We start from the raw sequence: 13863 nt of genomic DNA on the forward strand, positions 1-13863 counted from the left end.
AGAAACAATGTCAACACACCCAAGACCACAGCCAGCAAGGAATTTTCTGAGATAAGATTACAACCTTTTCCTTAAAGGGATGCCAACCAAGTTAGTCGATCTCCTAATATTCCCTGAGTATAGCAACCCTATGAGTTATCCTTCATACCGGAGAATTTTAGAAGCTCAATTTTTATGCTTCCAAATACAAATATTCTGCCGCCATTTTCCAAATTATGCACAAAACTCTAGCAATATCTAAAAAAGTTCCAGCAGGGTCAAGGCTCAGAAAGCCTGAGATTGGTGCCCATGAGACCAGCCAGCTGTAGCCACTGGAGACAACTGTCTATTGGCAAAAGCATCCATTCACCTTTCCTTCCTTCCTTCCTTCCTTCCTTCCTTCCTTCCTTCCTTCCTTCCTTCCTTCGTTCCTTCCTTCCTTCGTTCCTTCCTTCTTCTCTCTTCTATTTTCTCTCTTTTCTCTTTTCTTCTTTCTCTTGCTCTGTTGCCCAGGCTAAAGTGCAGTGGCGTGATCTCAGCTAACTGCATCCTCCACCTCCTAGGCTCAAACTGTTCTCATGCCTCAGCCTCCCAAGTGGCTGGGATTTTAGTCATGTGCCACCATGCCTGGCTAATTTTTTTTTTTTTTTTTTTTTTAAGAGCCGGAGTGTTGCCATTTTGGCCAGACTGGTCCTAAACTTCTGGCCTCAAGTGATCTGCCCACCTCTGCCTCCCAAAGTTCTGGGATTACATGCATGAGCCACCAAGCCCAGCCATATCCTTTCACCCTGTTTCAAGATTTTATTTCTTCTCTGTTGGCTACATGTAGACCAGAGGACCTCCTGGGTAGATTAGACCTCTAGTCTAGGTGTAGGGCAAAGTCATTATAGGAAAAGGTGACTCAGTCTTTGAGTAGATATGAAAAGCCACTGTAATAATTTGTTTAAATACCTAGTCCTGTGTTTGATTTAAGTATCAGTATGCAAACTGGCACTGTCGGGGCCTCTGTGCGGGCAACGTAGAGCTGGTCAGGTATTCTCCCAAGACCATGGTGATGATGAGAAGCAGCAGCATACACAGAGACAACTCACCTTTGATTTGTTCAGATGCTAATGGTATCACTTCTTGCTTTGAAGTGTCTCACGTTCATTTCTTTGTATTCCCTGTGCACAGCCCTAGTGTGGCTTTCTGGGTTCTAATTCTTCCTTCCCAGGGCTGTGCTGTGTATAGTTGCCAAGATTAATTAAAAACAAAGCAACAACAACAAAAACCCTTTTTATGTCATTTCCCAGTAGTCTCATAATAAAGTTTATACTCCTCTGGTTTATTATTGAATGTCCTCACAAATTTTTCTATCCAGGTTCTCTTTCTCCACTAATCTTTATTTCACCCAAAGGATCTATTACTGGCTGTTAACCTATTTTTCATTTTTCCTGCCTCTGTGCTTTTGTTCCTGCTGTTTCTCCCTTTTGGAATTCCTTCGCCCTTCTATTCAGATACAGCTCTTCCATTAAATCTTTTCAGATCAATCCCGCCTCCACTGATCTGACCCTTCTCTGAACTCTGCTTACTTGTCAGCTAAAGTCCATACCAGCCCTCTGGCAATTAATCACATACAGCCTTATGAATGTATCTTTATTTTGCGTGCTCAATCTTGCTTTTTCATTTTCTCTCTCTCTGCTTCTCTTTTCCATTGTGTATGGATGTCTATGTACAGCTAGGTAAGAGGTCTATGAAAATAAAAATCTGTCTTGTATATCTTTAGAATAGATGACCTAATCGGTGCTCCATGACATAATTGTTACTTAGGAGTTCTCACTGAGGATCTTGATTTGCATGCCGATGCTCCTGTGCAACTTTCGAATGTCGGGGGATCCCAGCTTTCTCAATACTAGCAGGAACAAGAACAGCATCCCCAAGCACGGAGAGCTAGGAAGACATCTGAAGTGGACTTAAAGGGCTTTCTTTTGAATAACTCAAAACTGTTCTGTAAAGCCACGGTAGGTAGATTCTAATTCTGATCTCCTCCAAGTTTAATGAGTATTCAGAAATCAAGGATTTAGGGAAAATTAAATAAAGTTTGCTCAACGTGTTTTCCTGCATGCCCACATCTGCCACATGCCTGTTCTCGCCTCTCTATTCTTCCATGGCAGTGAGGCTTTCCCTGGACTTGCTCTTCCTCCAGCCTCATCCCTAACCCCATATCCAGAGGGAACCTAGAGAACTGGGCGGGGGGGGGGGCGTAGACATGAAAGGCCCAGTAGTGTTTGTTTGTTTTGAGATGGGGTCTCCCTCTGTCACCCAGGCTGCAGTGCAATAGTGCGATCTTGGCTCACTGCAACCTCTGCCTCCTGGGTTCAAGTGATTCTCCTGCCTCAGCCTCCCGGGTAGTTGGGATTACAGGCATGTGCCACCAAACCCGGCTCCAGTAGTGTAGTTTAGTGCTCAAGTCTGGCTGTCTGGAGTTCAGTTTTCACCTTGCCCCTATGAGCTGTATGTCCTTAAGCAAGTTAACTCTTTAAGTCTGCAGTTTCTTCTTCTGTAAAATGAGGACAATAACAGAACCTACCTCATAGAGTTATACGGAGAATGAAATGGTAGTCCACATAAAATGTTCAGGCTATTGCAAGCATATTATATGATTGAAAATAGTCACTATATGGCATACGGTTTACAAACAATATGCTGAGATTTAAAAAACAAAACCAGACAAACTCTTGTGCTCCAATCACTATGCCTTCAAAACAGTACAGGAATTCTCTATACTCTGTCTTGTTTCTTATACCCATGCTCTTGCATCCTCTCTAATTAGGCCGTGGCCCCCTCCATTCCACTACAGCTGCTTTTTTCAAAGTCACCGATGATCTCCATGTTGCTCAGTTTTAAGACTTAATTCTTAGGTCATCTCTCCTGACCTATCAAGCAGAATTTGACACAGCTAATTTCTCCCTTCGTAAGACATTTTCCACGTGAAGCTTCCAGAACACCTCACCCTCCTGGTTTTACTCCCACCTCACTGGCTACTTTCTGGTCCTCTCGTCTTCCTGCTTCTGGCTTAGTCCTTGGACTTTGTCATTATCCATATCCACGCCCCTCACTGATCTCACCCAGCTTCATGGCTTCAACCCCATCTCTCCTCTGACAACTCCGCAATTATCTCCAGCTCACCAGCACTTTCTCCCCTGAGCTCCAGACTTGATGGCAAGCTGCTGTTCAATTTCTCCACTCAGGTATCTAATGGGCATCTCAAAGATGTCTAAAACTAAACTCCTATATTCCCTCCCCGAATCCTGTTCCTCCTGTGTTCTTCCACATCTCAGAACCCTGTCCTAACCTCAGACCCAAAACCTGAGTTACCTTTGACTCTTCTTTCATATCTCATGCACAGTCTGTCAGCAAATCATATTGGCCCTTCCGGCAAAACATCTCCAGAATCTGATCACTTCTAACAACCACTAGGACCACCCTCCTTCTAAACTACCGACATCCGTCACCTGGAATAGTGCAGTAGCCTCCCAACCAGTATCCCTATTTCCACTTGCCCTCAATATAGAAACCAGAATGACCTTTAAAAATATAAGCCATATTTATCACTCTGGCTCAGAGTCTTCCAGTGGGTTTTCACTCCAGGTAAAAGCCAGAGGCATAACACTGGCCCACCACATGCTTGTTGACCCAGCTCCCGGCAGCTTTTCTGACTTCCTTTCTTACTGATCCCCCCTGGCTTACTCCACCAAGGCCACCCCAGGCCTTGCCTTGGGCCCTTTGTGTTTCTCTTCTGTCCAGAAGGCCCTTCGCCAGATGGCGTCACCACCACTAGGCCTTGGCTCACATGTCATGTCATGAGACTGTCCCTGACCAACTGTTCAACCTGTACCCTCTTTTCCAACCTCAGCATTCCCTAATCCCTTTCCCTACTTTATGTTTTGATGTAGTACTTCTCACCACCTGTCATACTTTTCATTTTGCTTATTTTATTGTTATAGTCTATTATATGTGTTTCCCACCAGAATGTAAACTCCACGAAGGCAGGAGTCTCTGTCTTCTGCCCACTCCTGTATGGAATGGTGCTTCATACATTAAAAATTGAGTGAGTCAAACATTTTCTTGCTGTTCTTGAGAGGGTTCTCTGGACTGGGGTCTACAGCTGGCCTGGATATTCTGCCTTGTGCCCTAGCTTCCTGAGGAGGGAGCTGTGTCACTCCCAGGTTTGCGGCCTGCCTTCACTGCCTCTGACATGGCTGTGTCTGTCCCTTTTCCTCAGATGCATACTCTCATTCCTCAAGTGAGAATGGAGGCAAGTCTGAGTCCGTGGCCAACCTGCAGGCCCAGCCCTCCCTGAACTCCATCCACAGTTCCCCGGGTCCCAAGCGCTCCACCAACACCCTTAAGAAGTGGCTAACGAGTCCTGTGCGTCGGCTCAACAGCGGGAAAGCAGATGGAAACATCAAAAAGCAGAAGAAAGTTCGGGATGGTCGGAAGAGCTTTGACCTGGGATCTCCCAAGCCTGGGGATGAGACAACCCCTCAGGGTGACAGCGCTGATGAGGTACTTACATGGGGCCCCAGAGTTGTCCATCAGGAGGGCCTTCTGATATGTCTTCTTCCTCAGGTTTTGTCAACTAGGCCATCTCAAATCTCCACTAGTGTGTTATCTTGAGCCTAAGTGATTTGGATTCATTTTATTCTAAAGACATTGGCCAGTTTGATTTGTGGTCGATTCAGAAATTGACTAGCACCTAAGACATCCAGCGGACAGAAACGATTTGCCAGATTTGGAGATAGGACCTGGGCCTGAGGGGAGTCATTTGGTCATTAGTTCCCTACCTCTACTAAGGACTACATTAAAACCAGCTAGACCTGTTTATATTTAGAATAAAAGAATGAAGATTGTTTCACTTTGGAAACAGGACTATGCTGGAAGATTATAGCTGTTTTCAAGTCTCTTGAGCAGTGCCACACATCAGAAAGAATACACCATCCAGAGTTACTCCAGATGAACAGATGAAGATTACAATAGGCAGGGTCTCAGCTCAAAGAAAAACTTTTATCAGGAAGTCAGCCAATGATTAAATGGGCCTTCATGAAAACTAATGAATACCCATACTGGAAGGTTTGAGAGACCGTAGCCAAAGTTAGGCTGGACGAAGCTGAGATTCTGTAACCAAAAGACACTGGATATGTTTTGGTTGGGGAAATGAGATACCTGTTTTATTTGGTACACAATCCTGCTCTAATCACTGATGTAGCTAAGAACTTCTTTGTGATGTGTAACCGGACTCCCTCTTGTGATTTTATGCTACCTGCCATTTCTCCCTCTGGAAATGGCAGCTGAGCCTGGTGGCATTTTTTACAAAAATGTAAAAGGCTCTCTCTGACTACTTCCAGCTTTTTCTTTTCTTCAACAAGATAGATAGTTGCTGGTTTTGCTTCTTTTTGGGGGTGTGTGTGTGTTCCCCATTGGTGCTCACTCTCATTTGAAATAAGCAGGTGTATCCATGTTTCAAAAGAGGAAATTGTGACTGAACAGTTAGGAGTGAGTTGAGAGAGGAACTCTCCTCCTATGTATTATTTTTGTTAATGTCAAGTCCAGAACCATTGGCATGTTTAGCTTGTGACACAGTAACTAATGCTGCTCTTTTGTTCTAGAAGAGCAAGAAAGGTTGGGGTGAAGATGAGCCGGATGAAGAGTCACACACACCCCTCCCACCACCTATGAAGATTTTTGACAACGACCCTACACAGGATGAAATGGTAGAATTTCTTTCCTTTCTCACTTAAAAGAGCAATGTGCAGGGCGTGATTTTGTTTTCTGTGTGTGATGGGGGTAGTCGTACTCTTTCTCCCATGTTATCTCGTCCTCCGCATGAATCCGTGCTGATGTCAATTGTGTCTCTATTTGGTAGGTGTCCCTTCCCCAACCCTGGAGGTTCAGCTTCATTCTAGGCTGTGGAGGGGGTGTGTGCAGAATTCTCAAAGTGGGAATCTGCCTGGTGTCTTGTCCTGTTGATAAAGGGTAATGGTTCTGTCTTTGGAAGCAGCACATCCTGAAAGGAGCAATTCCAGGTAGTTCCAGTCCACAACCATTTTGTCATACCTTGACTGTACAACCTACATGTTAGTTGTTTTCCCTATACTTAACTCTAAACTCTAACTAATGGTAGCTACCAGTCAAGCCCAGTGTTGGTCAAATTTTGCAATGACAGTATGAGAAATGGAGATGCTGCTAAGGGGAAGTTATTGTCAAAGGTGGACAAACCTCATATGCGAAATTGCCTGTCTTTGCTTTGCAAGATTCCCTGGCCCACTGGCATACAGAGGCTCACTGGTATTTTATCGATGCTCCCTGTGTCTCCACTCACCCAGTGATCATCCCAATTGTTCTGGAGCAGAAGCGTGGGTTAGATGTACTTCCAGGTACTGACCCGAGGCTTGGGGGAGCTTTGTGTTCTCCCTCACTTGCCACTGAGTCTCCTTGCAGCCCTGCTTTCACGTCACTGTGTTTTTCTTGCCTTAAGTGTTGCTGATTCTCTTCGACTCTAGACGTGGAAGTGGCAGTTTTGGGTTTTGACTGTACGTCACTTTCAATTTGCTTTTTTGAGTGCTGTTTTGTTGCAGTGGTGGTAGTGGACGCGGCGGCTTGCCTACCTGTCCCTCCAGGCTCTCCTGTGCTCTCTAGTGTTCTGTCCTGTAGTGGGACAGCCTCCCTCCAGGAGGTGCCCAGCAAGTGTAAGCAGGAAACAAATCTGTGCAGTACCATCGAGCACACAATTCAAAAAGCACTGTCTGCGGATGTGTCCTTTCTGGTGACATCTCAGTTCTTATTTTAATTCTCTCTGCTTTGCATTTGAATTGTTAACCCACAGACATTAACCGAAGTCTTCCTCTGGAAGGCTGGAAGGACAGAGTCTAGGGACTCTGAGATGTGGCAGCTGCTCCCATGATGTGACTCACCTAGTCGTGGCCCTGTCTTCAGGGCCAGATCTTTGACTCTGGATCATTGGGAAGAAACATAATAGGAAGGCTGGTGTTATGCCATCCTGCGTTTCTGAGACAGAAGTGCTGGTGCTTCACCTTGAGATGGGAATGAGACCCTGCCTACTTGTAATGTGTTTTATAAACGGCGATCGTGGCCTGGGGAGTAGGGTGCCCATGTCTCACACAGCCCTCTGTGCAAGGGCCCTGCTTGCATAAGGTCACCACCCTCACTCTCTCATTCCCTCAAACACAGCTTGTTTACAGAAATGGATGTTACATTGTTTCTGGATAATTTTTAACTGAGAATTCTGGCTTACCTTTATTTGTGTAGCCTTTTCCTTACCCAGAAATGGGGCAGATGGCAACAGTCTCCTTTCAGATACACGAATTCTCCTTATTCCTGCTTGTTTGATTTCTGTGTGTTTTTATCAATGTTTGGGAGTGGGATGAACTTCAGAGCATCTAGCAAATGGAGTTGGATTTATTAAAACAATTTTTACAACACTGTCAAGGGAATTTTTTAAAGTTCACCATTGTAATATTGTGCAATTGTCTTCTTCATGTTTCCTTCTAATCTTTTTAATATGTGTGTATGTTTTACTTTTACAATTATAATATGCATATGATATGTCCAATGTTTTATTTGCTATCATTTCCTAAAATTGCATTAATTGTTTTCTTCTTAGCTGTAATTTTCATAGCTGGAGAAAACTTTGCTTATTTTCTGTTCCATAATGTGTTTGATCAGCCTGTTGGGGACATCCTAACAGGGTGTTTCCATTGCTTGCTACTATGGCTAATACTACTACATACAGATCACTGTGTATATAAAGCATTTGTTCTTTTGACTTCTGTCCTTGGAATAAATTCCCAGGAGTAGGACTACTAGATTAAAAAGAGGATAACTTGATTTTCCACATAGACGTAAGCTTTTTCCTGCCTTCCCCAAGACAGAAAAATAATATTATTATATCTTCCTTAATTATAATTATTTTCCTCCCATCTCAGAAGCAAAGACTTAATAAAGTAACTTAGATTAGATGAGAAGCTTCATTTTTGAAACTTTTCCTCTAACCCAAGGGGCACACTCAAAGGAGCCTGCGTCCTGGCCTTGGGAACACCACTGCCCTCTGCTCTGATAAGCTGGAAGTAAAAGCACACATGTACTGTGGGGGGTTAACCATTTCTCCCCAAGTTTCTTCTCAGGTAGAAGAAGGAAGAAAAAGCCAAACAAAAAACCACCGTCCTTCAGTGAGCAGGAAGCCCCAAACCATTGACCAAACAACCACACGGACAATTCCTCATTGCTGGCACAGGGGAAAGGGGACACAGGAAGGTCCTGGAGTCGTCTCTCTTTACTATGAACAGGATAGTTTCTGGCTGCTTCAGGACTCCTGCTAAAGTCTTTTATTACTTCCTAGTGTTCCGGTTCAGGGCCTTACCAGAGCCAGCTATGCTTTGTGGTGGGGTAAGGGTGTATGTGTGTCAGGGGCAGAGGGGGAGAGGAAGAGAGAGGGAGAGAATATAGGAAGGGAGTATCTAGCTTGCTGGTCGCTAAGAGTCCTGCCCCTAGCATTTTTGCTAGACACATAATAAGGATCTATATTTAAGGCTATAGTAAAGCGAGGACTGTTTCCCTTTTTTGGACACACTGGAGGCTGAGTTTATTGAATCCTTCATACCCTGAAACAGCAACGGGCAACTGTGTAGTGGCCAAAGTCTTGTTTGCCCACAGAGCAGTAGCCCCCACCCTCCAAGCTGTTGCTGTCAGTAGGTGCAGCCCTGGCCTGTAGGCCTCCCAGGAAGTCAGTGATTCCTCCTCTCCCCTCCTTCATAGGCTTACCTAAGGATAGCCTAGTCCCATCCATTTGCTGCTGGCTAGAATTTCTGATAAGGGGTTGGGCAGGCCTGTATTACACACACACTCTTCTCCGTCTGTCACCTGTTCCCTCTAAACACAGAACTTTGCTTCCCTTCCCTGCTTTGAACTTTGGACCTTCTGTTTTACTTCCTGATCACTGTTCCTTATTCCTTGCTAATCTGCTTTTCCTCTGCTGCCCGATGTCTTGCAGTCCTCCTCTTTGCTAGCAGCCCGGCAGGCTTCCACTGAAGTACCTACTGCTGCAGACCTTGTCAGTGCAATAGAAAAGTTGGTCAAAAACAAGCTGGTAAGTGGGGGTCCCGGAGGCAGTTCTGTGTGTGTCTCACCTCCACGCTGCTCCAGCCTTGCATCTGTCTGCCGTTTTCTCCTTTGCACCTGTCCTCATTCCTCCTATGTGATTGCAGCTAATGATGGTTTCTAAAAAACTGTACCCCAGAGTCCTTTCTGACTTTGTTTGGGAATGGGCATAGGGCATTAATAGATCGTTTGGGGGCTGCAGCATTGATGAAAGTTGAAAACTATCCAAGACAAACTTAACTCATTGCAAGTCTGATCCAGTGGCCCACAGGCACGTGGCATTCAGTCAGCGATTGATATGTATTTGGTTAGCCCAGAAGCTAGCGCACTGTGATGCTGAGACCCAGAACACACTGATTGGATCTTTGATAGCACTAGGAAATTTTATGAGGGACCTTGGGTGGCCTTCCAGCTTGCAAAGTCTCTCAAAAGTAGACTGCTGATTATAAAGGGGAATGGGCAAAAAGTGTGTGGATACCTCACCACAATAAATTAAGAGAGCCAGTGCCTAGCCCTACCATGGTGGGAAAAACTGAACATAAGCCACTGGCAGCCTGTCTGGCCTGTGACTGTCTCATTGACCCTTCAGCCGATTGAAGGGATAGGTGATGAGCCTGAGCAGGTTTGGGGTTTTGGCATAATGCTGGTGAAAGGGCCCTTTTTTGGATAGCTCATTAGGATAGAGCTGTTCCTCCACTCTCATGTTTTTACATTTAAGTGTGTCACCACAGAATGACACCTGGAAGCATTTTCCTTTCCTTCACTCTCATCCATATCACCCATTTAGCTTTTCCTGCAAGTCTCATTAGGATAAATGTCTGTGCTTCTGCCAGACTTCTGTTGGGCAGTCTTATTAATCACTTGGCCCAGGAGCTAGAGGAAAATGATGGATGCTCTCTATGGAAAGTTACCTAACAATTTTGACTAAACTCCCTTTTCAACTCCCTTTTCAAATATCCCAGCATATCCTGTATAAATGAGGTTTAATACATATGATTTTATTTTTTTTCCTGCTAAATTTTCCTTTCTAATTAAGAAAAGAAAAAAACCTTGCTGTTTTTAGTACCCAGTGTCAAACTCTTGAAGGTTGTCCATTTTCCTGCCATCTCTCCTTTTCCTACCAGCAGGAGTTAAGTATCTTGTGGGCACTACGTTGACTTTTCAAAGACCCCTCTCTGATATTTCTCACTTGCTCTCCCTTCCTCTCCACACCAACCCATATACACTCTTCATTCTACAAATGCTATATTTAATTGTTTTCTTAAAGTCATCCTTTTTCTTTCTTTTTTGCATTTTTTCTTTTACCATCTGAGCCTGGGCTCTGACTTCATTCCTGGACTATTGCAGTAGCCATTGCCTGCCCTTTCCCCACCCAGTCTGCCTTCACCCCAAATTGGTCTTCTGTAAACACTGCTTATTGCCTCCCTCTTGGCTGCATAAGCGGTGGTCTCCAATGTGGGGGTGCCCTCAGGTACATAAGACAGCTTACTGGGGTATGGGAAGAAAATATTAGAGCCTCTTTATATCATTTTAAAATGGTTTTGTATGTGTTTTCTTATGTATATAATGATAGTACAGTAGCATAGATACAGAATTTATAGACAAGTTACATGTTTGGGGGTGTATGAATAAAATTATTTTCAATGACAGAACTATATAATCAAAGTTTGGGAATCACTGGCCTATACATAAAGTCCACACTTATCTGATATTCTGATATTTTTGTAGCCTGTTCTCCAACCTGCCTTTCCAGCATCTAGTTATTTATTTGGTTGATGAACTCTGCTCCAAACAAATTATTTTCTCTGCTATCCTCAAACTCACACTTGGCTTTCTTCCCTCCAAGTTTTTGTTCCTATCGCCCCACTTCTCTGGAATGTTCTCCCTCTTATGTTTGCTGATCTAGAGCATAATGGTCATTCAGGGTCCTCCTCAAATCTCCTCTCTACAGGGGCTCCTCTGACCAGCCCGGGCCAAATTTCCATTGTAATCCCATGGTAATTATGAAAGCCACATACTGCCTGGGACAGCTCTTAAGTAGCTCTGTAGCATAATTTGTTCAAATATCTTAATGTTTTCATTTGCATTTTACCTCCCTAGCTAGATGGTAAGTCATTTAGGATTTTTTTTTTTTTTTTTTCTCTATTAGTAAAAAAAAGTCTTTTACACTTATTTTTATAGTTTGGATTACCTTTTGCTACTACTACTGCTAAGCTTTGCACTGCTGACAGTCTCTGGGCCACTAATACGTGTGATCTGTGCTGTTAAACATGGCTAGGTGTTAAACATGTAAGCAAAGACATAGAAAAGTCCCATCAAAGCAAATTTTCTAGAGAAGAGGGGATGTGGGATGGCGTTGGTGTTGATTGGCTTTATTATAGGCTCTCAATAAATGTCTGTCGAATGAATGTCCTTTCTGTGGTGAGTTTGCCATAATGAAGGATTTAACTTCTTCCAGCAATAACTACTCTTGAGGACCTACAGTAAGCCCAGAATTAGAGCTATCTTTGGCTTAACATGTAAAACCAAGCTCACGTCACAGAAAGGAAAGAGGAAGCAGTGGTTTGGTTTCTTAGAATCTTCCTACCAAAAGTTGATTCTTGGTCCTTTCCACCACTTTCTCTTTCTTCCCTTCCCACATGGGATAGCAATGTAACAGTACTAGGTTGAGAATATCTCAGCCATGCTTGAGAGCACTAAGTTGTATTTTCACCTTCAAGACTCTTAGTCCTATTCCTTATCAGTTCTTTAGCTTAGAAGAAGAAAAGATCCAGAGCCCATAAAAGCTCTGGAGTGTTTATTTGACTAAGTACAACTGTGTGATAGCTGCCAAGATAGCAAGTATTATCACAGGCTTGATTAGCGAAAGTACAATGTACAGATCAAGAGAAGCAATAGTATTCAGAGGTATTCAGACCATACACGTCATGAGCTGTGTGTGAATAATGCATTCTATTCTTTCCTTTTTTTTTTTTTTTTTTTTGAGACAGAGTCTCACTCTGTCACCCAGGCTGGAGTAGTGCAGTGGCATGATCTCGGTTCTCTGCAACCTCCACCTCCCAGGTTCAAGTGATTCTCATGCCTCAGCCTTCTGAGTAGCTGGGATTACAGGCACACTACCACCCTGGCTAATTTGTGTATTTTTAGTAGACACAGGGTTTCACTATGTTGGCTAGGCTGGTCTCAAACTCCTAACCACGGTGATTCGCCCACCTCGGCCTCCCAAAGTGCTGGGATTACAAGCATGAGCCACCATGCCCAGCCAATGTATTCTATTATTCTATTCTAAATGCAACCTTCTACAATGTTCTTGAACAAACTGGAGGGGCCCAGAGGAGATAACCAGACCATGTGGTCCATGTAATTTGAAGGAAAGTTGAGGAAACCAAGGTTAAGTATGGGAAGAAGTTAGGAGAAGACACAGAAGAGCTGTCTTCTAGTAATTGAAGCACTGCCATGGGAATGAGGTTGCAAAGAGTGAGTAACTCTTTGTTACCCCAGAGGGCAGAACCTAGACCTGTAGGTGGGAGTTTTCTTCGTTCCATATGAGGAAGAACTAATAAAGTTCTTTCGACTTTACAGAATTCAATTCCATCTTACAGGAGCATCTGGTATTCTTGGACTTTACTTAGTCCTTAAAGTCTTTGTGCTTTGTTGGTTGCTCAAGCCGTGGTGCCAAATTCTGCATTAGAATTCATTTGGCTTCCTGGCTCCACCCAAAGGCCATGAGATCCCCCATGTTCCTATCTCCCAGAGCTGCCCCCGGTGCTTTATGGTTGCATGGTCATTGTTATACCAAAGCTTCTGCCTTGGTGAGTTAGGATCACTGCTGCACAAGACCTACTGTTAAGGAACAAAGACAGGGTTTATCTGAAATGCAGATAAAACTTCTGAAGACTCGCTACCCACCAATGAGTCCTTCTGGATGTTAATGGGCCCTTCTGTGGTCTTGCCACCAGCCTTGGTCTTTAATCAGTGCTCTTGTTTATCAAGAAAGGATGCTCACCCATCTCCCCAGATAGGAAAAACATTCTTTTTCTGGGTTTTGCATTAAGGTATTATCTTTAAGCCAGGAATACGGCTCCCCCTGCTTTCACTGTGTGATTTTTAATAACGCCTTTTCTAGACCTGTGGACTGTTGCTGCTGGCAGTGAGTGTGTAAAGAATCAGAAGACCTAGGATTTAGTCCTGCCTCTGCTGCTTACTGTATAGTCCTGGGAAAATTACTTAGTCTACTTGGGGTTCTCTTTTACCTCACTTATTAGTGATGCTGATTCTGTCTATTCAAATCTAATCCCAAAAGAGTCATGATGATAATTGAGTAGGTACGAATGGGCTTTGTAAACTGATAATCAAGCATCTACAAAGGTTAATTCTTAGCCTCCTCAACTGCCTTGTGAAGGACAGGGAAAGGGAACTGTGTCATCCTTATCTCCTGTAGCTTGGTATGAAGCTGGGCACATGGAAACTTACTGTTTGCCAGCGATAGATTGGTTGGGTGAATGTTACAGAGTAATAGCTTAACAGTCTATACAATTTGGTTTTATTCCCCGAGTTTGAGAAACAAGGCCTTGAGAATCTAGTGTATCTCTAAACTGAAGTCCTGGAGCACCAGAATTCTACCATCTTCCTGGCATGAAAGACCGAGACTCTAGAAAGAAAGTCCCTAGGCGGGGTGTGGTGGCTCACACCTGTAATCCTAGCACTTTGGGAGGTTGAGGCAGGCAG

General features: G+C 43.9%; 1 protein-coding gene across 24 annotated transcripts in view; it reads left to right on the plus strand.

Moving 5' to 3' along the window:
* KALRN (kalirin RhoGEF kinase) overlaps positions 1 to 13863 on the plus strand; it is a 697103-nt gene that overhangs the window by 598417 nt on the left and 84823 nt on the right. For 12 of the 24 annotated variants that reach the window (XM_073009778.1, XM_073009779.1, XM_073009782.1 and 9 more), the window contains 3 exons: positions 4244 to 4527; positions 5628 to 5732; positions 9029 to 9124. In XM_073009778.1, the coding sequence (XP_072865879.1) occupies positions 4244 to 4527; positions 5628 to 5732; positions 9029 to 9124 (485 nt within the window). The remainder of the gene's footprint in view (positions 1 to 4243; positions 4528 to 5627; positions 5733 to 9028; positions 9125 to 13863) is intronic. The other 12 variants (XM_073009780.1, XM_073009781.1, XM_038002456.2 and 9 more) reach the window with 3 other exon arrangements.

The sequence above is a fragment of the Chlorocebus sabaeus genome, chromosome 22 (assembly GCF_047675955.1).
Source record: "Chlorocebus sabaeus isolate Y175 chromosome 22, mChlSab1.0.hap1, whole genome shotgun sequence".
Taxonomy (NCBI): Eukaryota; Metazoa; Chordata; class Mammalia; order Primates; family Cercopithecidae; genus Chlorocebus; species Chlorocebus sabaeus.